This window comes from Lonchura striata, chromosome 3, assembly GCF_046129695.1.
Source record: "Lonchura striata isolate bLonStr1 chromosome 3, bLonStr1.mat, whole genome shotgun sequence".
Classification (NCBI taxonomy): Eukaryota; Metazoa; Chordata; class Aves; order Passeriformes; family Estrildidae; genus Lonchura; species Lonchura striata.
The window spans coordinates 57,838,142-57,864,957 of record NC_134605.1 but is presented as its reverse complement, the minus strand read 5'-3'; the positions used below and the strand labels follow the sequence as shown (position 1 = coordinate 57,864,957).

The 26,816-nt window shown below is 38.9% G+C and overlaps 1 protein-coding gene across 2 annotated transcripts; it reads left to right on the top strand.

The window, feature by feature from the left end:
• Positions 1-640: 640 nt before the first annotated feature.
• On the top strand, positions 641-26,420 carry WTAP (WT1 associated protein). Of its 2 annotated transcripts, XM_021540635.2 has the most exons (8): positions 641-782; positions 4,764-4,801; positions 4,885-4,940; positions 9,704-9,762; positions 11,914-12,041; positions 18,356-18,534; positions 23,237-23,391; positions 25,199-26,420. In XM_021540635.2, the coding sequence occupies exons 2-8, from the start codon at positions 4,772-4,774 to the stop codon at positions 25,780-25,782; spliced, it is 1,191 nt and encodes a 396-aa protein (XP_021396310.1). In that variant the 5' UTR covers positions 641-782; positions 4,764-4,771; the 3' UTR covers positions 25,783-26,420. The 2 variants fall into 2 exon arrangements, 1 of the variants encoding a protein (XP_021396310.1); XR_002466357.2 differs by lacking the exon at positions 25,199-26,420 and having other exon boundaries at positions 642-782; positions 18,356-19,088; positions 23,237-23,350.
• Positions 26,421-26,816: the final 396 nt, after the last annotated feature.

Here is a 26,816-nt window from a genome sequence, read left to right as displayed (position 1 = left end):
TTTAAATCTTGTATCTGTCATTAGTGGCTGAGGACACTGACTCGCACCGAGGCCGCCGAGCGGCGGGCAGGCAGCGCCGGCAGTCGCTCCGAGAAGCCTGGCACCCATCCTGCACTCTATGAACTGCTGCACGCAGTTTTCCCTCCCAGGGATCCCATCTTCTCCAGCAGCCTTCCGGGAAGGCGCCAAGCGCTCTTCCCAGGAGGCGCCGGGCCCGCTCCCTCAGCCGCTTTGGCGGGAGACGGGCGGCGCTGCCCCTCCCGCCGAGCAGCGGCTCCCCCCGCCGGCAGGAGGCCGCGCGGCGCCCCAGCGATACGAGCGCTGCGCCGCCCGTTCGCCCACGGGCTTTAAACCGGCGCTCGAGTAACCCGCGGGAGCCTCCGCTTCCCAGCTGGACGGGCGGCGGTGCCCTGCATCAGCCGCCCCACGGGCGGGCCGAGGCGCCGCGCCGCGGCCCTGCCCCGCTGCGGAGCGTCTCCTCGTCTCCGCCGCCGCCCCTCCACGCCAGGTGCGCGCGCAGCCTCCGAGCGCGGGGCGGGGCGGGCGCTCATTTCCTCCCTGGGCGCCATTTTGTAGCGCAGAGAACCCGCAAATAAAGAGCGGGCGGGAGCGGCGTGCGGGGGAGCTCGGGCGGGGGTGGGGGGGCACGGCCGTCCTGGCCGCGGTGCTGGTGGCGGCAGGCGTGGAGGTGGCGGCGTTTTTCCCCTGCTCGATGTGAGGCGGAGCGCGGCCCAGGCGAGCGGCGTGCGAGGGGCGCGGGGCCTCCGCGCCGCAGGCGGGAGGTGAGTGGCCGTGCGGGCGCTCCGCCCCAGCGGGACGGACTGACGGACCGGGCAGCCCGCAGTCCCGGGGTGCCGAACCCCAGAGGCGCCTCCGTGCCTCGCTTCGGGCACGGCGGGGGGAGGAGCGGAAGCACTTAGAGCCATTTTGTACGAGGCCCCAAAGCCCGGCCTGGCTGCGCGGCCGGGATCCTCCTGCCCTGCCTTGGGTGCGTTTGTCGCTTCCCCCGTGGGCGCGGAGCGAGGGCGGGGGGCGGCCGCAGCAGCTGGGTCTGTCGAACACCTGCGGCTGCGGCCCCGGGGGGCGGGACCCCCGCGGTGGCTGAGGCGAGTGTGAGGGCTGGCCATTTACGGGGATACTGTGAAGCTTCTCATTCTAAGCGCCAGAAGGCTCCTTAGTACAGGAAAGACAAGGGGGTACTGGAGGTGGTCCGAGGGAGGGTCACAAAGATGATTTGGGGTCTGGAATGTTTCTGTTGTAAGGAAACACTGCGTGAGCTGGGCCTGTTTACTCTAGGAGAGAGAGAAGACTGAGAGGGGCTGTCATCAGTACATACAAATATCCTAAAGGCAGGCGCTGTCTTAAAGTGAAGGGTGCCAGACTCTTCTCAATGGTACCCAGGGGCAGGACGAGGGTCAGTGGCCATAAACTAAAACATAAGAAGTTTCACCTCAACATGAGGAAGAACTTTGCATTGAGGGCGGCAGAATACTGGAACAGGCTACTGTGGTGGTGCATTCCCCCTTAACCTCCTTCCAGGCTGCAGTGTTGTGATCTGAGAAACTTTTGAGCAATCTCAGGCACACGCATTCGGGACAGCTGCCCAGGCAGGTCATGGAGTCTCCCTCTCTGACGACATTCAGAACCCACCTGGACACGTTCCTGTGTCACCTGCCTTGGTGGGGACGGGGATGTTGGACTGTAATCTCCAGAGGTGCCTTCCAGCTCTAACGATTCTGTAAATTACATGTTTGTATATATATGCACACACGTATGTACTTTGGGAGCTGGGAGCCCATACTGGGGTTTTCCCCACAGAACTCTTTCTCGGTATCATTAAAATAACTTTCAGTTTGCATATAACAAGTAAAACCTCATACCTGATTCAATTACTTTTGCTCATTGAAGTTTTCAAAAAAGTTTTTAAGTCCTGTGTTTTATAAACACTGTAGAGAAAGGTATGGAGGCCTGTATCAGAGTTACTAAAATTAAAATGTACTTTCCTCATTTTACATTTCTTTTAATTGAAACTGCCATAGAAGCCTAAAACATAGAGTTTTTCTAAAAATTCTTTTAGTGTCTGTGACAACGTTATTCTAAGTATGGAATGTGATTTTGTGTTGCTTGTTGCCAGGAGCAGATATGCAGGAGTGGTGTGTGGCTACTACTGTTTCTGCAAAATCATGAAAGTGCTTAGGATAGTACAGTTAAACTGTTCATGATATAAATCACAAAATACAATTGTGTTAATTCCAGTCAGTTGTGCAGGAATGTTTACATTGATTCTTGTAGAAAGTGATACTTCATCTTGTTCTTGCAAGATATTTCTGATATGGGTAGTAGAGAGATGATCTCTTCTAGAGGAGAGCCGAGTGATAAGAAGCATCTCTTGACGCACAGTGCTTGAGAAGTTACTGTAGTAGATTCAAAGAATGAACGTTTCCGTTGCGGTTGTTGCCTGTAGCACACGGGTTCACCTGTTGGTAACAGAAAACTGAGGCGAATCACCGTGACAGCTGCTGCTGTTTCTGAGGAACATGGAGTACAACGATAGCAGTATACTGCAGTAATAAATGTTTCAGCTTCTGCTAAGTTAGTCCAGGTTCCCAAAAAGCTGTTGCAGGTCAATAGCAAAGTGAAATTAATATTTGTGGAAAGAGCACTAAGTGTTTACCTGTAAATATTATCAACTTAACTTGTCCAGAATAATCTATAAAATAAAATACTTTTGGTGCATGTGTGGTTCTATCATAGCAAGTAATAATAGGTGGCAGTAAGGCAGTGACTTCTGTAATGCAGTGGCCCATAACTTCAGTTTTTTGTGCTCATCTGAAAGCAAGAGGTGGTTTTGTAAATGGTGATGTGCTGGGTGTAGAGGTTAGAGCAGCCTGGTCTGGTGCTGGAATTTTGTGTGAGGTCTGGAAAAGCAGCGTTTGACTACCTTTGGATGGAGCATTTACCTTTGATTTCTTGTAGTCGTGATTGTGGCAGCAATCATATGTTTATAATTGCTGCATGCTGCAGCAGGAGCTACAAGCCAGGTGTCTGGGGGGAATTCACATTTTTTGGTATTTGTATGCTTCTGGTACATGTTTGGGGAACACACATGTAATGACTCTGTGTGCACCATTTAATCAGTGTTAGCTGTAGTTGTGCGAGACATCTGAAAAGGATGTTTCTCTCTGTTAGGAACTTCACACTAGCTGGGATCTTCAATACTACCAACCTTCAGAGGAGTTAAAAACTCTAAAAATCTTTGGAAAAATTACAGTGGGGAAAGTAGGCAGCCTAAATACAGGGGTCACAAGCATTCCCTCTGTAATCTCAAGTTACTCTGATTGAATTGGCTACTGGCAATTTGTATCGGCAGCCTCTTATGCTTGTATTTTATATTTGAGGTATGTTTTTGGTAAAACAGTTTCAAATAAGGAGCTGCATGCAGAAATTCAAGCAAAATACTCCTTGTGAGGGGGAGTGAAGGGGGTGTGACTTAGTTCAGGGAAGCACTTAGCTGCCTGTGTGTTACTAAGCCTAACAGGAAGCTGCCATTCATTAGTGACATACTTCTACTGAATGTTTTCTTTCTGTGGGCTCTAATGTCAGTATTTATTATAGGAAGGGAGTGTGAGTGCTGGTTTGTCTGTTGCTAACCTGGACCTTGTTTGGTAGAGTGCTGTGTAAATTGTCAGTGGTGTCAGTTAGTGGGGGTTGAAAACACTCTTTCATTGGAATGTATTTGCTTGTCTTACTGACCAACATTTTTAGGATATGGAAAAGTTAAATTGGTTCATTGAGTGTCATTGTGAAAATACTAAGGTAATCCATAAAAATAATTGAGAAAATAGAATATTTACTCTTTAAGAGCATTCTTTCTTTAAAGCCAAGTGTTCTCAACTGAGGACTTGACACATGCTTTCTCTGGTACATGTGTAGTAGTAGCTTTACAAGCTTGTCAACTCTTAATATTATTTGAACCTTTTCCACTGGAAAGTATATTGCAAATATGCATGCCTCCTGCAAACCTTGCATTCATTGTTACTTGCATGCTTGTAAGATTTAGGAAATTCAGTATTTCTTGCATAATCATAGTTGTAGAAAATACTATGTATTACTCTTTAGAGATAAGGAAGCATGTTCTGTAACTCATGGAAGTGTGAATATTTAACAAAATGCAGTCCTCTTGTGCTATGTATGCACTGGAGGAATTCAGTTTGATGGCCTAAGCCATTTGTTTTGCATCCTACTTTCCTTGAGAATATTTGCATGAGTTTTAAAATAACAGTACTTCTGTTTATTTGAATCTTAAGAGAATAAATACTTGCAAGAACATGTTGTAATGTTCACAAATTAATCTCTTTTATTCTGAAGAGGCGGAGCAGTAGTATAAATTGCTTTTGTCAAACCCTGATTATCCTTTACCTTGTAAAATACAATGTTAGGTAGATGTAGACACATACTAAATGTCAGTTTGATACAAAGTTGTGTGGTTTTGATTAGTTAAATAGGAAGGATTGATTGGCTTTTTAGATATAGATAGAAAGTTTGAGGTAACTTTTAGAAAAAATACATCTGACTATATCTAGATTACTGGAGCAAACATGTCATAGAGTTATTTTATACTCTGGTGCTGCATTGTGTGGAACCAATATTTCAGTGGTGTAATATTGCAAACCAAAACAATTAAGGCTAGAAGTATAAGTTTCTGACTAATTCAGTGTTCTGTTTACACTAAATAAAACTCCTTTTTTTTCCTCTCCCTTCAGAGTTCACAATGACGAATGAAGAACCTCTCCCAAAGAAGGTATGTGTAAAATTATTTATGACTTCACCCTTCCAGGTAATCAGGACAGCTTGATAAATTATGCTTTTCTTTTCGCTTCATAGGTTCGCCTTAGCGAAGCAGATTTTAAGGTTTTACCTAGAGATGAGCTTATCCTAAGGTAATGTAAAAAGTCATTTTTCCATCTCAACATTTTAGTGAACTTCCAGTGGAAGATGTGTGAATTTACTCTTTATTGTCTTTTAGCATTCTTGTTCTGAAAAAGTTTTATTTGTTTCATAATGCATCTTTTCTGTAAAGTTCTCCTCTTGTCTCACATATTTGTACTTTGGGAGGGAATACTTTTTCCCAAGAGGAAAAATCCTTACTAGTATTTTTTAGAACATGAGTGCAAGAATTTTTTTCTTCACTTGTAACTGTAGAAGATATGATTGCTTACATTCCTTAATAGATAGCAAGTTATTTTAAACATCAGAAAAACATCAACTCTTTACTTCTTTATTTTTTACACTTTCTCAGTCCATGCAGTTGTCTTCTCAGCATGTTCAGATATTAAGAGAAAAATGTTAAAATATAAGTTTTCATTGCCTAGAACTTTGATAGGGAAGAACCTGGCCATCTTTTTAACTTTTTAGAAAGCTTAAGTGTCACCACAGGAACAACTATAGGGAATCCTGTTGCCCAGACCACGTGCTAAAAGAAACCACCCCAGGCCACTTGTCCCTGTATGCCTGAATTTCCTAATTCTTAAGCCAGGAGTCATCCAAACTAGCCTTCTGTGGGATATCTGTTTATCTGCTGGAGTAGTCTGTATATTTTGGTAAACATTAGTTCTTGGCTTCTTGTACACTGAGTTATTAGCATTATTAGGGTCTCAAGGTAAATTTTGCTGCTTTGTAGAACAAAGATTAAATTGTGTAGAAACATGGGGTTACATATGGAACATTCAGTGTACATGGTGATCAGCTACCCTCCCTTCTGGGTAACCTATCCTGCCAGCTACTTTTGGGGTGGCAGTTTTTTTTTTTCAGGGAGTAAATAGTCTGGCTCCATGTGTTTAAAACTGGTTTCTGTCTGCCTCTGAGTATCCAGTCTTTTGGGTTGTAAAGAAAAAAGTATTGAAACAGTAAGAAAAAGTGCTTCTTTCATAAGTGGTTTTGGCCCTGTGGTCCTTTTTATAGAAAACTCCTAAGTCTCCAAAGCTGTGCCCTTAACTTCTGCGATAAAATTCATGTGAAAGTACCAAAGCGTAGATTCCATGCCACTTGCTTTCTGACTGATAGTGTGAAAACAAAAAAAGGCTGTCAGTTGTAATCAGCTTCTGTAACTTGCAATGATTAGTTGCTACCATAGAAGAGATGAATTTCCATCACATATGATGGAATACACCCAAGGAGGTACAGCATGTCAGCAGCTCACCTGTGTTAATGAAGAGGCAGAAGGGAGCTTGCTAATGACAGCTGTGTTGTTATTGAATCATCTTCTTAGTGTGTAGAAAAACTAGCATGCTCTCAAAAAGGGCGCTTGATAGATTTAAGGAGAATAACTGTTCAATATACCCAGAAATGGAAATTTAAATTCCATTTTGGTTATGTCCATTTAATTAGTTTACATAGATCAGTCTTTCAAATGCTTTTTTTGTATGGGGGTCAAATTATGGATTTCTAGTAAGTTCACCTCTAATTGTGATTTCATGTAAAGCTAGCAATTATTGCACTGACTGCTGGCTTCACTTGTAGGCTGGATTAAAATATTATTATTTGACATATATTTAAGTCAATGGCATTTCTATTACTTTGAGATGTAGAAAAACATGTGTTGACCTCTAGATTGCCTTAAGATTTGGAATTTTTTTTTTTTTATCTGTGCTTTGGTGGGGCAAATGCTTTTTCAGACAGACATGTGTAATAACCTTTTTGTCTTTAGATAATAAAGTCACCATTGCTGTACAGTTGCAGTCATGAAATACATATGTAGAAAAAATGGGGGGCTTTGTCAATTTCTGTGCCATGAGTCCCAATTTTACTGTTCTTTTCCATGAAGTGCATAGTTTAGGTTTGTTCATTATAACTTTTTGTTGACTAAACATGAGCAGGACCAACATAGAGCCTTTAGACCTGACCTTGAATTTCTGCTTGTTTCATGACTCGTTGCTCTGGACTCATCTTAAACTTTCCCCTCTTTAATGCAGTAGTTCACTTAACTGTAGGAGCTTCTGAGAGAAGGAAGAGCCAGGAATATGGTAAAGAAATACTTTGTGGATCATAGCTAAAAATCTGATCAGTATTGCCCTGATAGTTAAGCTGAGTGGGTACCTAGTAAAACACTGAACCATTCCAATATACAGAAGCATTTTTGGGGAAATACAGTGCTTTTACTAGACTTCAGTCAACAGGGACTTAGAGCCAATTATTTCTGGAATGGCCTGGGTTCAGTGTGTGTCTTATCCCCTAACTGTTTATCATTTGATGTGAACCCCAAAGCTCAGCATAAGAAATGGGTGCTTCAAGAACAAGTATTTAGGACTTCATAGCTTCAAATTACCTCTATAAAGTCTGCTAAATATTTTTGGAGGAATAAGGGAATTATGCTGCTTAGTTACCTTCCAGTTCTTGTGAGACTGTAAACAATCCCTTGAACAGAGAACAGATTCAGGAGTGTCCTCCCAGTTTTCCTGTGTCTGTTCTTGAATGCTTTTCCAAGTAGCACTTCAGTGAAGCTCTTCAGGTTATTAATTTTGAACCATCAGATTATGGACATAAACTACTATATTGAGTGGAAAGCAAACTGATGGGAGGAAAAAATCTGCCTTTAGCCTTTGTCATTCTTCCCCCACTCAGGTTCAGAAATGAGCCGCCTTAGTCTGCTACAGGTGTGCTGGAAGATGTAATCTGGGGCAGGGCAAGGAGGTCAAGGGTCTGGCTGTGTTCCCTCCCAAGATCTTGCCCATTCCTGGCCTGCTGGTGAGGAGGGAATGTTGGAAAACGTGCCTTGATGATTCGTGAGCACTTAGAGCAGTGGCAGAAACACTGGTATGTTACCAACACCATTCTAGCTATGAGTGTAAAAGCATAGTGCTGTGAGGGCTGCTGTGGAGAAAATGATCTCTGTCTCAGCCAGACCAAATGAACAGTTTGAACAGCAAGGTTTTTGACAAAATGCTACATCTGAATAGTTACATTTACTAGAAGTGTTGGTAGGCATATGACTTGAAATCCATTACATGGCCTAGTGCCGTCTTAAGTTTTCTTTTCCAGGAGTTAGGTTCTTGCCTAAATACTAGCAGTTGAGAGATGACTTAGAGCTGTTATCTACAATATTCTTGGTGACTGTAGGTGTAAGCTACCTGTTTTGTTTGTGGGTGGTTATTTTGGGAGTTCTTTTCCTTTTTTTTCAGCTAGTGCTCTGGCATGTCTACTTAACTTGGGTAATGTCCTCATTTCACTTGCTCTGTATATTGTTGCTGTTAGGGGAGTCTCATGATTTTGATAGAATTACTGGGTTTGGGCTGTGAGGTTAACTTAAGTGAAGTAGTCCTGTATATTTGAAGACCAACTGTTTATTGCATGTCACTTTTTAAATGTAAAATTAGGTTCTTTCTTTCTAGATTTGCTGTTTAGTAGGCCATTTCAGTTTTACTTCTGGGAGATTGAAATCTCCTGAACTAACATAGAATTTTTAATGTTGAAATAGTGAAACTTGTTAGAGCAGAGAGATTAGTTTAAGGGTTAAGTAGGAATACTGCTGTTCCCTTTTACAGAGCTTTGAGAGTTCGTTCATACTGTTGCCATGTTCAGCTGAAGAGATGTAAAATTTTTTTGTTCCTTGAAGGAAGAGATCTCGTGCTTCTGTTTTCCTTTTCCCAGTGATGTGGTCTTGCTGTTACAGATCTCTGATGCTTTTTAGACCCTTTAATATGCTGTTTGATTTCATTAAATGGTCTAAATTACCTAGAGGTAGATTTTATAGTTTCAATTAAAGTAGTAGTGTAGTTTAGAGAGTTAAAATGGAGCAGTTGTGATGAGTCTGGCATAAAATATGCATCAGGTAGAGAAGGTAATTGGGAGGAGGGAACAGACACCTTCTTCTATAGTGGTAAGCTATTAGATAAATTTTCTTTAAAATGTGCTGTTGTACCATTAGGAAGAACATGCATAGTTAGGGGCAGAGTACTACTAAAAAATCCCAGACCACTGTGCTGCAAACTTTTTCATAAAGCGTTTCATGCAAACTTTGCAGCAGACTTTATTTGCTACAGATTTGATGGTTTGTATAAAATACAGTGCTGTTTTTAAGTGATGTTTTTTTGACTGAGGATGAATTTCCTAAATAACATGTTTTCAAAGAGTTATTAAACTGTCTGGCTTATGGATGATGAATGTAATCAGAGAATGGTCTTAACCTGAATGAGCTGATACAACTGCTTAACCTAGACTGCCATTTCTAGTGTTGTGATACACCTCTGGTTGTCCTGTTCACTTGGTAACATACTTAATGTTATATTTGTATTGCACTTGCTGTTACAGAATTTTGTTTGGATTGCTCTGCTATGAGAATAAGATGTATATTTTTTACATCTTATTTTTACTTATTTTTGCATCTTACGTTTATTTTACAAAGATAACAAAATAAGTAGTGTTTGATCCTAATGTTTGTCTAAAATACTGAACTTTAAGATGTCACTTTTAAGTGTTGTAACACACAACTACCATTTTGTTCCTCTGAGATACAAAGCAGATGTAACTATTTCCCTGATGAAAGGCTCCCTTTTTAAAACCGGAATTGTATTTTGTGCAGTTGCATAATTCCCCCTTGATATTTTCTGATTATGGTATCAGTGTGTGCTCTGAAAGCTTAGAGATGCCTTGATTTAATAAACAGAGCTTCAGAAATTCTTTTTTTTTCTCTTTATATCTGTGACAGGTGGAAACAATATGAAGCATACGTGCAAGCTCTGGAGGGCAAGTACACAGACCTTAATTGTAAGTTTGACAGGTTTCAAAATGGTGCAGATGATCAGAATGTGTAGAGCAGAGTGATCAAGTAATATGTGTCCTTTCTAGAGAAGTGCTAGAACATCTAGTAAGATATAATAATCTGTTACATTAGTCAGTTTTTAGGAAAAGAGCCCCTGTTAAAGGCTGCCCTGGACAGACTCCAGCAGGGCAACCTGCTGCTGGCTGGTCTACAGGTGCCTGTTAGCATAGTGTAATAAAATCTCCACCAAAAGATGGAAGGACTCTTGAGCCACTGGGATCCATGTGGGTTTATTGAAGGTAAAGCAAAGACAAGGAAGAGGGGAGCAGGAACAGGGAGACAACTGCACTCAGGGGGAGGGGGGCTACAAGAGTAACTGGGGGAGGATGGACCTGGGTATCTAACTGAGGAAGGGAAGGAGTGACTAGGGTACAGCTGTCCAATGGGGAAGGGGTATAGGGGAGGAGCAGGGACGGGGTGACATAAACTGGACTGATGAGGGAGAAGGAAAGGAGTGGTTTTATAGAGAGAACCAATGGGGGTAACAAGAACTAGGAACTTTCCAGAACCTGGGGAGATGATACACATGTGCTCATCTGCATGGGGAAGCAGAGGACTCTGGGGAAATGCCCTATCCTACACAAATGCAGTTTCCCATGGCATCCCCAAACTGCCTTCCCCAGGAGCACATCCCACACCCTGTTTTTTTACTGTAAAAAGAAAGCCTCTCCCAGCTTTCTAACCAACTTCTTCTCCACTTGCAAATTTATCCCACCATCTAAAAAGTCTTTATTTTTGCATCTATAGGGGGCAGACTGCTTGGCAGGGGAAAGCTTTAAAGTAGAACCGCATAAATTGGTGTACTTTACGACTTTACCATTAGAAAAGGAAACTCCACCTACTAAAATACTCCAGGAATGTCTGTGCTTTTAGTAGTCTTGCAGGATTGTAAGGCTGGGAGGGGGAGCAGTGTTTAGAGGTAAATGTCTAAAATGAGTCCCCAAGGATTACTTGATCTGATTAGGCAAATTTAATTGTCATTCTTACATGAACATTAAAACTTTGTCTTTTGGAAGGTAATATGGGGAAAGCATGCTCCTGTGAAATGATAAAATATGAATACATTCTGGGAGTGACTGAACAGCCAATCCTTAGTAACTTTTATAAGTTATCTTGCCAGCTAGAGATGGTATATTTCCTGTTTTCAGTCACCTTTTCAGTCTAAATACTTAAAGATGTAGAACCACTGAGTTTGAAGGGTGTTTTTCTGTCAGTCCAAATGGATGTCCTCTGTTCTGCTGTTGTTACGTCCTCCTTCTACTGCTGTCTCATAATATTTTGGATTTTGGAGAGAATGAAATATAGCAAATGGAAACAGGTGATTTCATTCACATCTTAGACTGATTAAACAAAGATAAATAAGTTGTTTCAGGATTCCAAATTTCTCAATTTTGAAACAGTACAGGCCCTAGTAGTCAGTGTTAATGAATTATCTGCAAAGATTTATTTAGAAATCATTGTCCTGAAGCAACTTGTGATGTTCAGGTTATATTTACAACTGATTATTCTCCAGAAATTAGGAAAAAATTAAATTCTAAGTTTTTCAAGTTTTTAATTGTCTTACATATGACAAGTAGCAGAGTGAATGTATGCAGTTGATATCGAGCTGCTTGCATGTGTTTCTGTTTGAGCAATTTGGAAATGTGCTGCTTTCTCTTGTATTTTATATATAATTTTTCATAAACGTCCATGGATCAGAATTCCAGTTGTGACAGAATGTTCTTGAACATCTTACTATTTGCTCATGGAGTGTTGAGGCCAGTTTGAGGATTGCCCATAAACAGCAGTGTTTTACAGGCTGCAGATTGGCTTTTGCAGCACAGTGATTTCCTATATAAACATGGAAACATGTTGAAAATTTTAGTAAGTCTTAAGGAAGGACCAGAAATATGGCTTTAAAGCCACCTGTTGTTAAGCTTTTACAGTACTTAATGACATTCTGTTTTTTGTTTATGCTAGTTATAAACATGCCTGCAAAAAGTGTAACTGACTTCTGTTTATGAATTTGGTTTTTACATTCTTTTAGCTATCTCTTAAAAACTTCCTATGAGAGGGTACTATAAAATATGCTTTCTCTATGTTGTTGCTTGTGTTAGCTAATGATGTGACGGGGCTGAGAGAATCTGAAGAGAAGCTGAAACAGCAACAGCAAGAGTCTGCCCGAAGAGAAAATATTCTGGTGATGAGGCTGGCAACGAAGGAACAGGAGATGCAAGAGTGTACTGTAAGTATTTAGAAAGGATAAGTGTGTTCAAACTGTTGCATCAACATCAGCTGTTGAACCAGTAACTGTATGCTATGCTATGTTTTTTGTGTATCTACATCATTGCATTTTCTGTGTTTAAAGACACAGCAGGGTAGTTTGAATTAGTCAAGATCACACCTTAAAAGTTCAGAGGTTTTTTTAGTATTAGTTATTGCAGCAGTTTTGATTGAAACTTGGTTTACTTCAAACCAAGCTAATTCTTGCATGTGCCATGCTTACTCTCTTCTAGCATTTATCTGTGGTGCATATCTACAAAAATGTTACTTCTGAGAATCAATAGAGTCAGGAACAAATAAAAATGCAAGGATATGATTGAGTTTCTTTTAATTTAGGAGTTTTTAGGCTGACACTTATATTGCATTTGGATAACAGTGTAAGCCTATTTATAAGCCGCTGGATAGGTGAAGTTGCTACTGACTTGTTCAAAACTCTTGAAATTTGGCAGATCTGCTTAATTTCTGCTGTTCTGAATACATATTTTGTTTTTCTTTGTTTCTCGTTCCTTCATTTCTGTGACTTTTACATCTGTGTCTAGTTTTGGTTTCTTGGAAACTATCTCATATTGGGTTACCTTAACATAAGTTTCATTCTGCTTGAATCTGGCAGTTTCTGAAAGGATTGTAAAAAGCTTATTGATAGTTTTGGTAATATACTCTTCAGAGCTCCTCTTACGAAAAATACAAGCTCTGTGCAAAACTAATAACTAGTGTTGTAGCTTTCCTTTGCTTTTTAAATCTTCCTTTCTTTTTTGCCTGAAGTTTTTCAGAGCAGTCAGGTATAGTAGTATGAATGAATTCAGTACAGTGTTATCACTGCTCTTAAGACCATAAGATCACTTTAGTTAATAGTGTTATAAACAGGAAAAAAATAAAGGGAATTAAGCTTACTTTGCAGTGGCAGAAAACAAAGCCCAGAATCATTAAGGTTGGAAGAGACTTGTAGTTTCTAGTTCAGCCTGCCTGTTCACAGCAGGGTCAGTTGGACCAGGTTACTCAGGACTGCACACTACTGGCTTTTGAGCATCTCCTGAAAATGGAAACTGCAAAACTCTTTGGTGACCTCTGCCAGTGTTGAACCACTGACACAGCAGAATGTGTGTTCTTACTTTTAAGTGGAACTTCCTGTGTTTCAGTTTGTGCCTATCACTTTCTATGCTTTCAGTGGGCACCATTGACTTTGCTTTCTTTAATCCCCATCAGATGTTTATGCACATTGGTAACATCTCCTGATCTTTCTCTTCTCCAGATTGAGCAGCCCTAATACTCTCAGCCTCTGCTTGTGTGTCACGTGTTCCAGCCCCTTAATCAGCCTCACAGCTCTTCATTGGTCTCACCCCGATATGTGTGTCTCTCTTGTACTGAGGTGTCCAGACCTGGACCCAGTACTCGAGATACCTCACCCCAGTGTCAAGTGAGAGGAGGGGTCACCTCCCTCAGCCTGTTGGCAGCACTCTGCTAATGCAGGCCAGGATGCCACTGAAGGTCTGTTCTGCTACAGTACTGCAACACTTCCCTAGTTGTAAGGCTACTGTATTGGTCTTGCTTCACTTGTGAAGTTTTACTGATGAATTCTGCTCTTTGGATTTTTTTTTTGAACTTCTTAGCAGATAGCTAAAGCAGTAAATAGTAAAAATAAATCAATACAAAGAAATACAAGTTTTTCACCAAAATCAAATTGTGTGTAGTATATCTGCCTTTCTTCCTCCCTTGATGTTACAAACTTCAAGTATTTAATGCTTTGAATTTGACTATCATGAATGATTTCAATATCATGAAGACTATAGGGGTGTTGGCTGCACTTTGATAGCTGCATAATCTTTCCAAAACATCTGTTTAGAAGAACTTCTGATGAGCTTTTCTTTTCAGTGTACTTGAAAAAAGAAAAAAGAGTGGGTAACAACCTACCAAAAAGAAAAACAGACATATGCCCACACACTCAGGTGGCTTATATTTCTTCTGCTCTTGACTCAAGAATTACACTGAGGATGTAATCTCTGCAGTATGTGGAGATTGGAAGATGCATCCTTGAAGAAGAGTTCTAAAATGGATACACTGGAGGTGTATATTGTAGACATGGGCACCTTTAGGTGTTTTGAAATTTAAAAATGTGTACAGTTTCAAGAAGGTCTGAAGGATTGCTTGGCTTTATATTACTAGAGAGTATTTTTTTCACTACAGTAACAGTAGAAAAATGTCATGTTGGATAAAATGCAAAGCTAAGCTACAGGTTGCTAAATCATTTAAGCTGTTCATCATGTGGTGTTACTTGATGTGCCTGATTTTAATCAATAAAATAATTTTTCAATTTTTTATTATAGTTAACAATTTTTTGTAATCCATACTTACATGTGAAATATACCAGTAACACTTATATGTAAGCCTTCAGTGTTTCCTGTCACATTTTAATTAGAGGGACTGAGCATTTATGGTGTCTAGTTTCTTGAAAAACTACAGATGTGTTTTGGGGACATTTTATTCTTACAAACTTAACTGCTTTCAAATTTAAATAGTTTAAAACTTAATACCATACCATATTCAACTGCTAATAGTTGGCAAAGACTGAGTTTTCTGATCACTTGCGTAGAACACCTTGTTTACTAAAGTAAACTAGCTCTGTTTTAAAATAGGATGTGATGAATTCTATTTTGGTGTTTTGATTTTCACCCTTTTTTAAAATAGAAGCTTTTAAATTTGTTTTCAGCTTAGGAAAGTCACCAGTTGTCATCTTGAAAGTGTAGGTGTGCATATCAGAGTAGCAGTAGCAGAATCATTGCCCTTCTTGTGTGTCAGTGCTGTTTTTGAAGAAACAAGATGGGAGGGGAGTACATAGCTCCATTCTCTCTAGTGCTCTGTGCTGAGTCTAGCAGGAGAATATATGGATTTCTTCAGAGCCAGCAGCTTAGTATAAATCTGTGGCAGGTGCTGCGAAGTTACTCTGTGGTTTTAGGGTCACTACGGGCTACCTTGAAGTTCAGGCATTTAACAGTCTGTGTGCCCTGTTGTCAGCAGCAGCCTCAAGCTACCTTTCCCCTGGAACAACCTCTAGAAGAGGTTGCTGCTCTTAGTGAAGTGTGGGTAAGGTATTGGCTATGGTTTATTTCTGACAGAGGTGCTGGTCACGTTAATGCCCCTTCAGGGAAAGGACTTAACTTCCTTCCAGGATACTGCACAGTTACTGATAGTCAGTAAGTGGGTAGACATTTGGAAATATTTGCTGCTCAAGTATGTATTTCATGGAACAGATAACAATGAGTGGAACTTTCTGTAGGTGCAATTGGGCTGTTGTAGCATAGGTAGTCATTACTCTTGTGGTTTAGGTTACAGCTGTGTTGTGTTTTTTCCCTTCTTAGTTGTGCATTTTATACCTTCCTTATAAGAAGGATATACAGTTGATCTGACTTAGGTTGCTCACACTTTTTCTCAGGCACCTCTGATCTCTTTTTCCTAAATTCGTTATGTTCAGGGTGTCTGTTCTTTGTAGCTATATTTGGATGATTTCAGCTGAAAGCATGCAATTGTTTCCAAGGGGGATTGAAAATGTTGTCTGTCTCTAACAAAATAATAAAAATTCACATGAACAAAACTTCACACAGCCCAGTGTCCTCTAAATAGACTGCTTCCACTGCTGCCTTGCGTTGGAACAGAGAGAGAGCTGGTAGCAAGATTTTTATTCTGTTTGTGAAAATTACCTCTACTTGTCCATCTGATGGGCTTTTGAAAAATACCAGCTGGTGTGTGCTTTCATGTTTGGGAATACTGTAGGATTTCAGGTGATAGATTGGGAATTCCCCTGGGGCTGGCATTGGACATGACTATTCCTGTATGTTCAGCTGTAGCCTGAAGTTGGTCCTGACTGTAGGCAAACTCTCCTGCTCCCTAACCCTTACCACCTGGAATATCAATGGGAGGTGAGTCACACCAGAAAGTGATTAGAGGGAGGAAGAATGTGAGGTTTGGACTGGCTGAGCAGGAAGACAAACATTATTATGAAATTGTCAGAAAGGGGAAGACATTTGGGCTTGCTCTGGAAGCAGGTCATACTGGGTGGAGGTTGTTAGGTCTTCATGGATGAAAAGCCTGATGGATGAGAACTGTGGAGTTAACTGGTGAAAGCATTTTGGAGGAATTGAGAAGATTTAAGTTGGGAAAAGTGGACAGAAAGAATGATCTTTCAAGTCTGGGGAGGGAATGAGCAAAGATTGTTAAGCTTAAGTAAGTTTTTTATTTTTCTGCATGACTGCTTTAGAAATGATGGTTGAGCTGAAGTCCTGTGCAGGCGCCATCTGCTGGGCTCAGGAGTGTGAGCTGGAGTGACCCCAGTGAGATTGTGCAATGCCAGTTATTTGACAGCATTGGCTGGGTCCTGCAGAGTGTTTAAGTGCATTTCTGTGACTGAGGAGCAGCGGCAGCAATTCCATGTGCTAGTGATCCAGGGAATCTGTTACGTTTTTATATTTACAGTGGAAGGAATCTGAGCCTTGGTAAGACCACATGGCCTTTTTTTTTTTTTTTTTTTTTTCTTCAGTTAGTGATGGCTCTTTAAAAATGGATTTGGAACAATGTTGCTGTATCATGATTATATTTCTGAAATAGGTTGCTGGTGACGTCCATTTTACTGTCTACTAGCTCTAGCCATCACAAAGAATTGACAGGTTGTTGAAATACTTCAGTAGCAGAAGAATAAAAACACTGAGTTGAAACAAAATATGCATCAATAACAATGAATAAAATTTATCATTATTCAGTGAACAATATATTTTGCATTCAGTGAGGCAAAGGACCTGAGAGGTAAAATGCCGTCCAAGAAACATTAGCATAACCTTAATCTAGGTTTCCTGTTTCTAGGTGCATTACCCACATATGGGTTTTTGAATTCTTTATTTCTTGAAAATATTTATGTGCAGTGCTTTATTCCTTTTATATTTCTTTCTGTGTACATAGAACTTTGTCTATTTAGAATTTAAAGTAGGGTGATACAGTTTTAAGTAGCTAAGTATTTTTATTTTTATAATATCAATTAATGTTGCAAAGGAAATACTTCAGTTATTCCAGTACCTTTGAAACCACTTACCTGAAATAAAATCCAGAATTTTTTACTGTTTAACAATATATAAATTAAAACATACTCAATTTAGAAGTGCCTGAGATTGCTATTGCATACTGCATATACATAGGACTTCTGTACTTCCTCTTCACCACTGTTGTATAAAGACCCCGTCAGAGTGTAATTGCATGTACAGGAATATGGTTAAGCTGTCAGTGCTGCTGGCTGTGCTGTGTGTCCCAAGGAAATGAAAGAGTGCAGGAGGTTTCTTTCTCTTTAGGGTTTGTCAGTTAAACTCTTGCTCTCAAGTCTGATTGTAGGACTGCCTGCATGGGAAGCAAACCACCTGATTTGCAGTTAATGTATTTCAACATTGTGTGTTCTTGCTGATGAAGAAATGTGTGTGATATAGGGAGCATAATAAGTTGAATTTAATAATTAACACATTCTGTACAGGCTGATGAAGTATTGGTGATTAACAGAGTTCTAAACACGTACTTTTCATACAATTTAAGATATGTCTGTTGTGATGGGATTGAAATTGAAGAAACTTTTAAAGTTAATATTTATTTACATTTGTTTTGAGCAATCAACACTATATTTAAAAGAAAACCTCTCAGTTACTACTTTTGAAATTTTGACTCTTGCAAGTGTTTTAAACATATAAAATTGTAACTCCTTTGGTTTGTGCTTTTTGCAAAGAGAATAAAATCCAACCAAGATCTGTTTAAATTCCTGTTAATATTTCTAAATTATTTTTAGAGATACACAATTTTGCATCATAAGTGACTATTGCAGTCGCAAAAAACCTTAGAAGGGTCTAAAAACCTTTTTATTTGCCTGTAAATATTTGTCAGTTTTTGCTGTAATGTTCCTTAATAACTTCCACTGAACTTAAGTGGGAATTAACTGTCTGTTTTAAGCAGATAATTCTTTCCATATGCTCTTTGTTCCTCAGGAGGAGTGCAGGCAGATACAGAAGAAAGGGAGCATTCTAATGCTCCAGATACTGCTCTGACAAATAGAAATTGACATGTAGAAAATAATCTTGGGATCTGGAGGGCAATCTGTGTGCACAAGTGATTTTTATCCTGGGTTTTTCAGGTTACAGTGTGAAAGAAAGCAATATGCCTTGATGTTAATTTTGGAGTAAATACTGGTATTGAAATTACTTAAAATTTGTTTTTACTATTGTATAAATAACAGTATTTTTGTCTTATTTTATGCAGAATCAGATTCAGTACCTCAAGCAAGTCCAGCAGCCCAGTGTTGCCCAACTGCGATCAACAATGGTAGACCCAGCCATCAACTTGTTTTTCCTAAAAATGAAAGGTGAACTGGAACAGACTAAAGACAAACTGGAACAAGCCCAAAATGAACTGAGTGCCTGGAAATTTACGCCTGATAGGTAAACAAAACAAATACTCCCCAGTCAAGACTTCCCTGACAGTCCCACTACGAGAATGCTATGGTGGGACAGCCAAGTACTCGTTTCCACACCAAGACTCAGACGTTTTGAGGCAAAAGCCACATTTTTATACTGTCCAGCTTGTAATGCTTAATGTAAAACTTACCAGATGAGCCTTGTGTTTCAGCTTTTTTCTCCCCTTTGCTTCAGAGGGCTGACAGCGTCGGACTGTTCTGAAGAAATGGCCATCTTCGAAAAAAATCTTTCTAGAACATGTAGACATTTGCAAAATTGTTCTATTTGAAGAAAATAGAGGGAGAAACAGAAGTCTTAAGTCTGTGGCACACTGTGTCTACAGACAGTTTGGAGGAGAGAGAACCTAGAGATTATAAATCATGAATTGAACATGTAAAATTCCCGTAAAATGTAGAAGTGGAATATGCTTCGCTCTTAACCTTGAGCCTAGTGACTTAGAGACACTGTAAGTCAGTTTTGCCAATAAGACTGTGGACTTCCTGCTTGTTCACTGAACTGCTGGGTCAAAACTCGATGAGGTGAATTTTGCATTAAAGAGTTTACTTGCTAACCAGTTTTGAATAGCCACAAGAGTGCTATTTGATATCACAACAGTGGTAGTGTACATATTTGACTGTTTAGCCTTTGGGCGCTCTAGCACTTGATGCAGCCTTAAGTCACTGTTGCTAAATAATGAACTGTTTTCTGGATGGTTGGTAATACTGTGGATGCCTCAAAATTAGGACTGTACAAAAATGTACGTTCCATCTAAATGCAGGTTTAAAATTGTTTGAAGCAATACATATTTGATCACAACTAGCATGTATAAGAAAAACTGGTTGTGATAAGAATTTCACTGCATGTTTTCATGCAGAAATGAGAATTTTTCAATCTTCATTCTAAGCACTGATCTCAAATGCTTAATACAGAAGGCACATGATGGCAACTGTCTTCAGTGTTGGTGGGGTGTTTTTATTCCGTTGTACACCTGGGGTTTTTGTATTGTGCTTCTCTATAAAATGTGCCTTGAAATAGCTGTAACACCTAGTTTAAGGAACACTTCTGATTATACTGTTGTATCTTGGAACTCCTGGGATGAACGAGAATTGAACAGGTTGATAATTCTGCATTGTCTCGTTCACTGAAAAATAAGTCAGTATTTTAACAAACCAAAAAACCTTAAATGCATGCTGGTGGATTCAGTTGAAGGAGTTTTTGCTATTCTCTTGATGCATCTGTTCTGTTGTCCCAAGTTACTTGTAAGAGTAGCGATATGGGACAGTTGGGAGTGCACGTCTAAGGTCTGTAAAAGCATTTGTGTGTTTGTTTTTTCCCGTAGCAAATAGAATTCTATTTAGTAATCTGAGGTGTTGATTTTTCAAAACAGTTGGGCAACGTTTTACAACTCAATTTAAAAATGAATTTTTTAAACTAAAAAGAGACATTCAGCTGTCACAGAGGTGATGTATTCTAACAGTTTTGCTGATTTTAAGATTACATTACATAATTTTGACTTGGAAGTATCTTTAACTGTTTATGCTTCAGATTATTAATACGGGAACAAAGAGTAGTATACTTATGCAGGTTTATTTTTTTTTTGCATGAGTAGTGACTTAACACCAAAAGAAAAATCCACAGAAAAACTTTACCTTTTAAAAGTGATACATCTGGAATGATTTTGCTATAGCAGTATATAAGATTTTATTGATCTAGCATCAAAACAGAGGTAAGACTTACATTAATAAATTATTAATGTATTACCAAGCCATTTGTAAAGCTCACTGCCATGTGTTGAAAGAGGCATGCCATGTGGATCGCTTGTTTCTAACTTGACGTTCAGAAAGTTGTTTAATACATTTAGATACAGGTTGGTTGTTTTCTAAAGTCCTCAGGCTCTGAATGTGTGAGTATAGCTGAGGAGAGACAAGTAACTTGCCACTTCCTTTCAAACCCAAGTGTCAAATGAAAATGTTATTTCTGTAGCTACAACATACCCTAATTTGCATCATAGAATTTTAAGTCAGTGGTGTGAATGCGCATAATTTATACATGCAGTGGCTGGAATATAGAAAGTTAGCTATTTCCTGGTAAATAACCAAGGGTTTGTTAACTGGGTTAAAATTTTACTGGTTTTTATTTCTTGAAAGGTGAAGAAATTGGCTCATGTAAAATATTTGTAGGGTTGTTTTTTTTTTTTTTCATTCTCCTTGCATCTTGGGCGCTTCCCCCCGATTGTTTTAATTATCTATCCTTGTACACAACTACTCAATTCCTGGCATCTGGCCTAGTTTTTCAAAGAGGCAATGGCTCTATTCAGATTTTAAACTGGTGTTCTTGGGGTGGTTAACACATTAACTGCAGCCCTAAGCAGAGATAGTTCTGGACCTTAATGTAGATAAGGTTGTTCAGCATAAACATTGCTGATGTCTGAAGGGGGAAATAAAAGGGCATGTAATCAAAGGAATGGCTATACTAAGCCATTTTAACCATCATTAAGCAGGGTATAAACCTGGAATAAAAATTAGTTGAAATGTCATTTTGCAGTAAGCCTAGTACAACAAACTTTAGTCTTCTGAAATTTAACCACTTACATTCTTACAGGTTTTGTTGCATGTATGTTCAAGAGGATTTGTGAAAACAATGCTGAACTGAGTTTTACAGTTCATAGGAATTATTTTAGTAGTTAATGTATTTAATGTTCTTGAATGTGTTGTCTTTTTTGTAAATTGCAAGGATTATTTTCTGCTAGTTCAGAACATCTGGAAAAGTTTTGATGGAAAGAAATAGCATTATAGGTAACTATGCAAATTTCTATACAGGTAATAAATATTTTACATTTTGGCAGAAGTTAACCTGAAGATATTAATGGGATTCTAAAATTGTCCCAATTTCAAGGTAACCGGAACTTGCTGATTCTTCAGTTGATGTTGGTTTGTGAAGAGAAAAGCGTTTAATGACTCAAGCATTGTAAGCTTTTTCCATTTGTAGTGATGATGAATACAGTAACAGGAATTTGCAAATGGCTAAAAATCATGTCTGCCTAATAACTTTTGGGATCTGTCACATTGGTTATCTCCAAAGTGGTCCTGCTTTGCACAGAATGAACATCTCTAAGGAAACTTGCATCTTAAATGTGCGACTTGGACTGTATTAGGTCGGCACAATTTAAACTTCAAGGACCTGGCATTGGACATCACATCAAGAACGAAAACAGGCTGCTGCCTTTAGCAGATTTTCAGGCCTCCAGGACTTTACACAGCCAGATTCCTTCTGGAGCAGCCCATCTGAAAGATTTGGGAAAGTCAGTTGAAAAATGTTAAATGGGGCAGAGTTGACAGAGAACTTAAAAGTTGTTTAAGGCTTGAGTGCTCAGAAGGTAGTTGATAAGGAAATTGCTGTTTTAAATTCTTGTATTTTGGTTGCAGGAGAGAACTGTGGCTGTGATTGTAGTGGATATTTCCTCCTCTACTTTTTTAATCCTCAGGTTTTTTTCAGTATTTGTCATTTGTTTAAAAGCATACAAAAAATTAAATGACCACCTTGGTCTTGAGAAGTAATGCAAGTCTTGCTATTGAATTCACAATAAAACTTTTCAATTTTGGGGGTTTTGGCAGAGCTTGCACTTCTGTAGAAAAGAAGACAGCTTCATTATGGTGCTGAGCCTATTAAAAGAACTGTTTGAGGATGCTATTCTGACTTGGCAGACTGAGTCCTAAAGGACTTTAATTTTTCTCTTTCATTGAGTCAGCTGTATTGCCTATATATTAATTTGCATACTACTTCCTATAATGCTTTACAATGAGATTTTTATCATGAAGATTAAAGATGTGTAATCTTACCAATTTAGTAAAGAAACTCTTGTCAGTTCCTACCTGTTTCACATTTCTTTCAGAAATGGAATGTCCTAATGATCATTACTTATGATCTGAAATTTGTAATTTTAAAGGAAGTACGTAACAGTATGCCCCTTCCTTAATGTCCTTCCAGTGTTCAGCTGCATTTTCATTCCTCTTCACCATACAAGATGTACTTAAGAAATGCTGACCATAGAAATTATGAAGCAGACTGTGCATGTGACTGTCAAACATACAAGTTGAGATGAAAAATAGACATCTCATTTTTAAATGAGTACCTGGACAGCATTTAAATGAATGTTTAAACCTCTTAAAGAAAAAGTCATCAGTATGAAAAATGTACATGAGATTTATTATTTCCCCCAAGCAACTTTTCTTCACCCAAATTCAGTTATTAAATTTCATTACTTCAACAAATGGGAAATTCTTTTGCTTATAATTTGCTTGTGTAGTTTCTATGCAGTCCTTGATATTTTGAATTGCAAAACACATCTTTAATCAAATATTTAACTCCATTAAGAATTGGCACATGCAAAATTGTGCATACTGATAATCCAGATGTTGGTATTAAAAAAGTACAATATGCTTATTCATATTTTCAGTAATAAAACTTGCCTTCCACTTTGTGGGACAGCGACAGAAGATCAACTGGCGTTGGAACAGCATGTGGTAACTATTGGGAGACTTTCTGCTATGACGATTATGTTGAGGAATAATGTTCCTTGAATTGTGACATGCAGAAATCGTATCTCCTTTTTGTCTGTAATTGTGGTTGAGGAAGATAACTGAAGGTTTTATATTCATTTTGTGATAGATGGCTCTTTCCTTTGCAGCCAAACAGGGAAAAAGTTAATGGCGAAGTGTCGAATGCTTATCCAGGAGAATCAAGAGCTTGGAAGGCAGCTGTCCCAAGGACGTATTGCACAGCTTGAGGCAGAATTGGCTTTACAGAAGAAATATAGTGAGGAACTTAAAAGCAGTCAGGATGGTAAGGGATTTTTTAACAAAAATAGAAGTTGCCTTGCACTTCTGCAAGTTTAATTTTGTGATGATACTCATAATACAAAATCACCTTTGCCAGAATGAAAGGGCAGTATTGAGTAAAATATGACAATAGTAAGTATTAATTGGTAGTCTTAGTTAAAAACAAACAAAATCCTTAACTTTGGGGGAACTGGTGGGATTCGCAGCTCCAGTAATGCAGTGTTTGAAATTGAGATTTTTGTACTGTAAGTCTTGCAATTTAATAGCAAATGTTTAGACTGCACACATTACTGGTAAATTGGCAAGATGAAATCTTAACATAAAGCCTAGGCATGCACTGAGAACAGAAAGCTTCTTGTTAACTGACTCATTTGGAATTAATTTTAAAAAATCGTCTAAGAATATGAAAAACTGATTTCTTTTTTCCCTTTGGTAACTCAGATGAATGAACATGTCTCATCGTATTTATAGTCTAAATTTTGTGATCCTGCAAACCTAAATTGAAATTATCTAAAAACTCTGACCTCTTGTGTAATTTAAATGGAGGGGAAAATGCAGGTTTAAGTCTTCAATCTTGAATTCTGTGTAGTGTCAGTGGCTCTTCATAGAATGTTAGATTAGATTATCTGAATATAACCTATAGGTTATCCTTGGGGGAGATAATCTATATAGGCATCACATAGACCTGAATATATTTTTGTTTTAAATCTGAAGATTGTAAGATACCAGAAACTTGATATGGCATCCCATCCAAGTCTGAGATGTCCTTCATTTTTAAGACTAGATCTTCCCCCAGTTATATTTCCATCTCTTTGAGAAAGTAGCAGTATAAAATAACTGGAACTCTTAAAGTAAATAATTGTATAGTGTCATTTTGTGGGAATAGTAACTATTGTTTTGATAATTCACTTCAACAAAATTTGCCAAGTACATAATTGAAGTAAGTGTAGACTTTCATTAAAGACTACTGGTTTTGAATGTGGTAATCTCTAGCATTAAGTTGCTTCTTCCCCATATGAATCAAGATTATGATATTCCTGCCGTAAGAGTTTTCCTAATGATTGTTTTCTGTAGTAACAAGAACACTTTAAAAAATTTTTTGCAATATTAATCAGTTTACATTTTATTTCCTCTGGCATACTGATGGTGCAGTTGAACTGAAGACTGAATCAGTGTTTCTTATACTATTTTGGTGTCAAATTTGTTTTGTTCCAGAATGCAATACTAATTGTAAAAACTTACTTCTGATACATAAATATTAAAACACACTGTGAAATTAGTTAATACTCTGTTGGTAAGAAGGTCTTTTTGTGTCCTCTCTTGAAGGATTTAAAGGATTAAACACAGTAAGAATTGAAACTTCTTTGAAATATGATGAAAAACTACTACTTTTGGCTACTGAATAGAGTTTTGCAGTAACTCGGATTTGTTACATATGGATATGGTTCATCTTCAATTTTACAGTATTTCTGCCAGCAATTAATACTTGAGTAAAAATAGACACAATAGGATCTACTTGCAAAATACTAATTACTGCAGTTGAGCTTTTTCCAATATCTTCCTTTCTTGCATAGAAGTTAGTTTTCTCACATATTTTCAATAGCAGTACAGAAAATAGGGAGATGCCACAGTTGTTAAGCATTTTCTCCTTCAGAGGCAGAGTATTAAAACCAGTGCATACCTGATGGCTGAGAAATAGTTAATTGAAAAATTCCGGTATAAAACGCTGAGTTAAAGGATTTTGATTTCTTGTCTGAGATTTAAACTATGGGCTATTAAGTGTTTGCAACAAATGTGTTTTCTTTACATAGAATTGAATGACTTCATCATCCAGCTTGATGAGGAGGTAGAGGGTATGCAGAGTACCATTCTAGTTCTTCAGCAGCAGTTGAAGGAGACTCGCCAGCAGTTGGCACAATACCAGCAGCAGCAGCCCCAGGCCTCCAACCCAGGCACCAGCAGGACTCCATCCTCTGAGCCCACAGAGCAGGGAGAGGCTGCAGGCAAAGACTGCAGCCGCCTGGCAAACGGACCAAGCAATGGCAGCTCCTCCCACCAGCGGACATCTGGGCCTGGATTTTATAGGGAGGGTAGCAGCACGGAAGATGACTTCCCGGCTTCTCCAGGGAATGGTAATAAGCTATCCAACCACTCTGAAGATAGAACTGGTAGAGGAAGTGGTAGCTACATAAACCAGCTCAGTACTGGGTATGAAAGTGTAGACTCTCCCACTGGCAGTGAAAACTCTCTCACTCACCACTCAAATGACACAGACTCCAATCATGATCCTCAAGAGGAGAAAACAGTGAGCATGAAAGGTAACAGAACTGTGGGTTCTCGTCATGTCCAGAATGGTTTGGACTCCAGTGTAAATGTGCAGGGTTCAGTTTTGTAACATTTTTTCTGCAAAATTTTTATACAGTGTCATTGAATTTGGGAGAGGATACTGTCCAGAAGCTGTTTAAATTAGTGCATACTTGTCACAATTTTGCCTTTTTGTGGGTTTCTTTTTGCTTCAATACCTCTGCCACTTTGGAAATTTTAACAGTTAATTACGTTGAATGTTGCTAAAAGGATGTTTGTGTAGCTCAAGTTATTTTTATATGAGTTAATGTGAAGTTGAAATGGAAATTATTTCCATAAAGTATAACATAAATGATGTCTGTACAAATCTCTGTATATCTAGAAACCTGTGCTGTGTAAGGGCATTCTTACTCATACTGTTATACTTAACACCACCTTCAAGACTTGTCATAATAGATGTGGGTTTGACTGCCAAGTTTGCCCAGTACAGTAGTTTTATCACTAAAAAGATGGACTTACTGAAGGAGTCCTGTAGTAGTTTCAGTGTTACAGTTTTTCCCACCATACATCTGTGCATTTTCTCCTTAGGTGACCGAATGTTTCTGAATTGTGTGCATAGTTACTCAGTTTTTAAGAACTGTTGTATCCTGTTGATGCATATTGCTCTGTGACTCCAATATTATCTTACCTGTACTGACCAAACCTAAATAAAAACTTTTAATAATGTAATTTCCTCATTGTTCTGCATTGGCTTACGTGGCTTATTTGTATGCGGTGTATTTATAGTCCTTGCTTTTGAGTTGAGCTTGTATCTGTGTCAATCCTCTCTGATACAGCATATGCCCAATATATGAAGTTGTAGGTGTGTACTAGTACTAATTTCAAGACAGCCTGATAGTGCTTGTTCCAGAGGTTTTGTCCTTATTGGCAGAAAAAGGGTGGGGATGGAGGGTGGGGGAGATGGAAAGGAGAAGTTAATAAAAGTAAACTGTGGAGTTTGAACCTGGTTTTATTAATGATCACAAAAAACTCAAAAGACAAAATAAACCCAAAAGCTTGAAGTACCTAACAGATAAATGCACAAATTAAACAAAAAACATACGGAATTAGCAGTTCATCCTTTCG

Bases quoted from the DNA above. Each gene is read 5' to 3' on its own strand.
- WTAP (XM_021540635.2), top strand. From the start codon at position 4,772: ATGACGAATGAAGAACCTCTCCCAAAGAAG. The intron at 9,763-11,913 runs GTAAGTTTGACA...TGCTTGTGTTAG, and splicing joins CAAGTACACAGACCTTAATT to CTAATGATGTGACGGGGCTG. The intron at 18,535-23,236 runs GTAAACAAAACA...TTTCCTTTGCAG, and splicing joins TGGAAATTTACGCCTGATAG to CCAAACAGGGAAAAAGTTAA.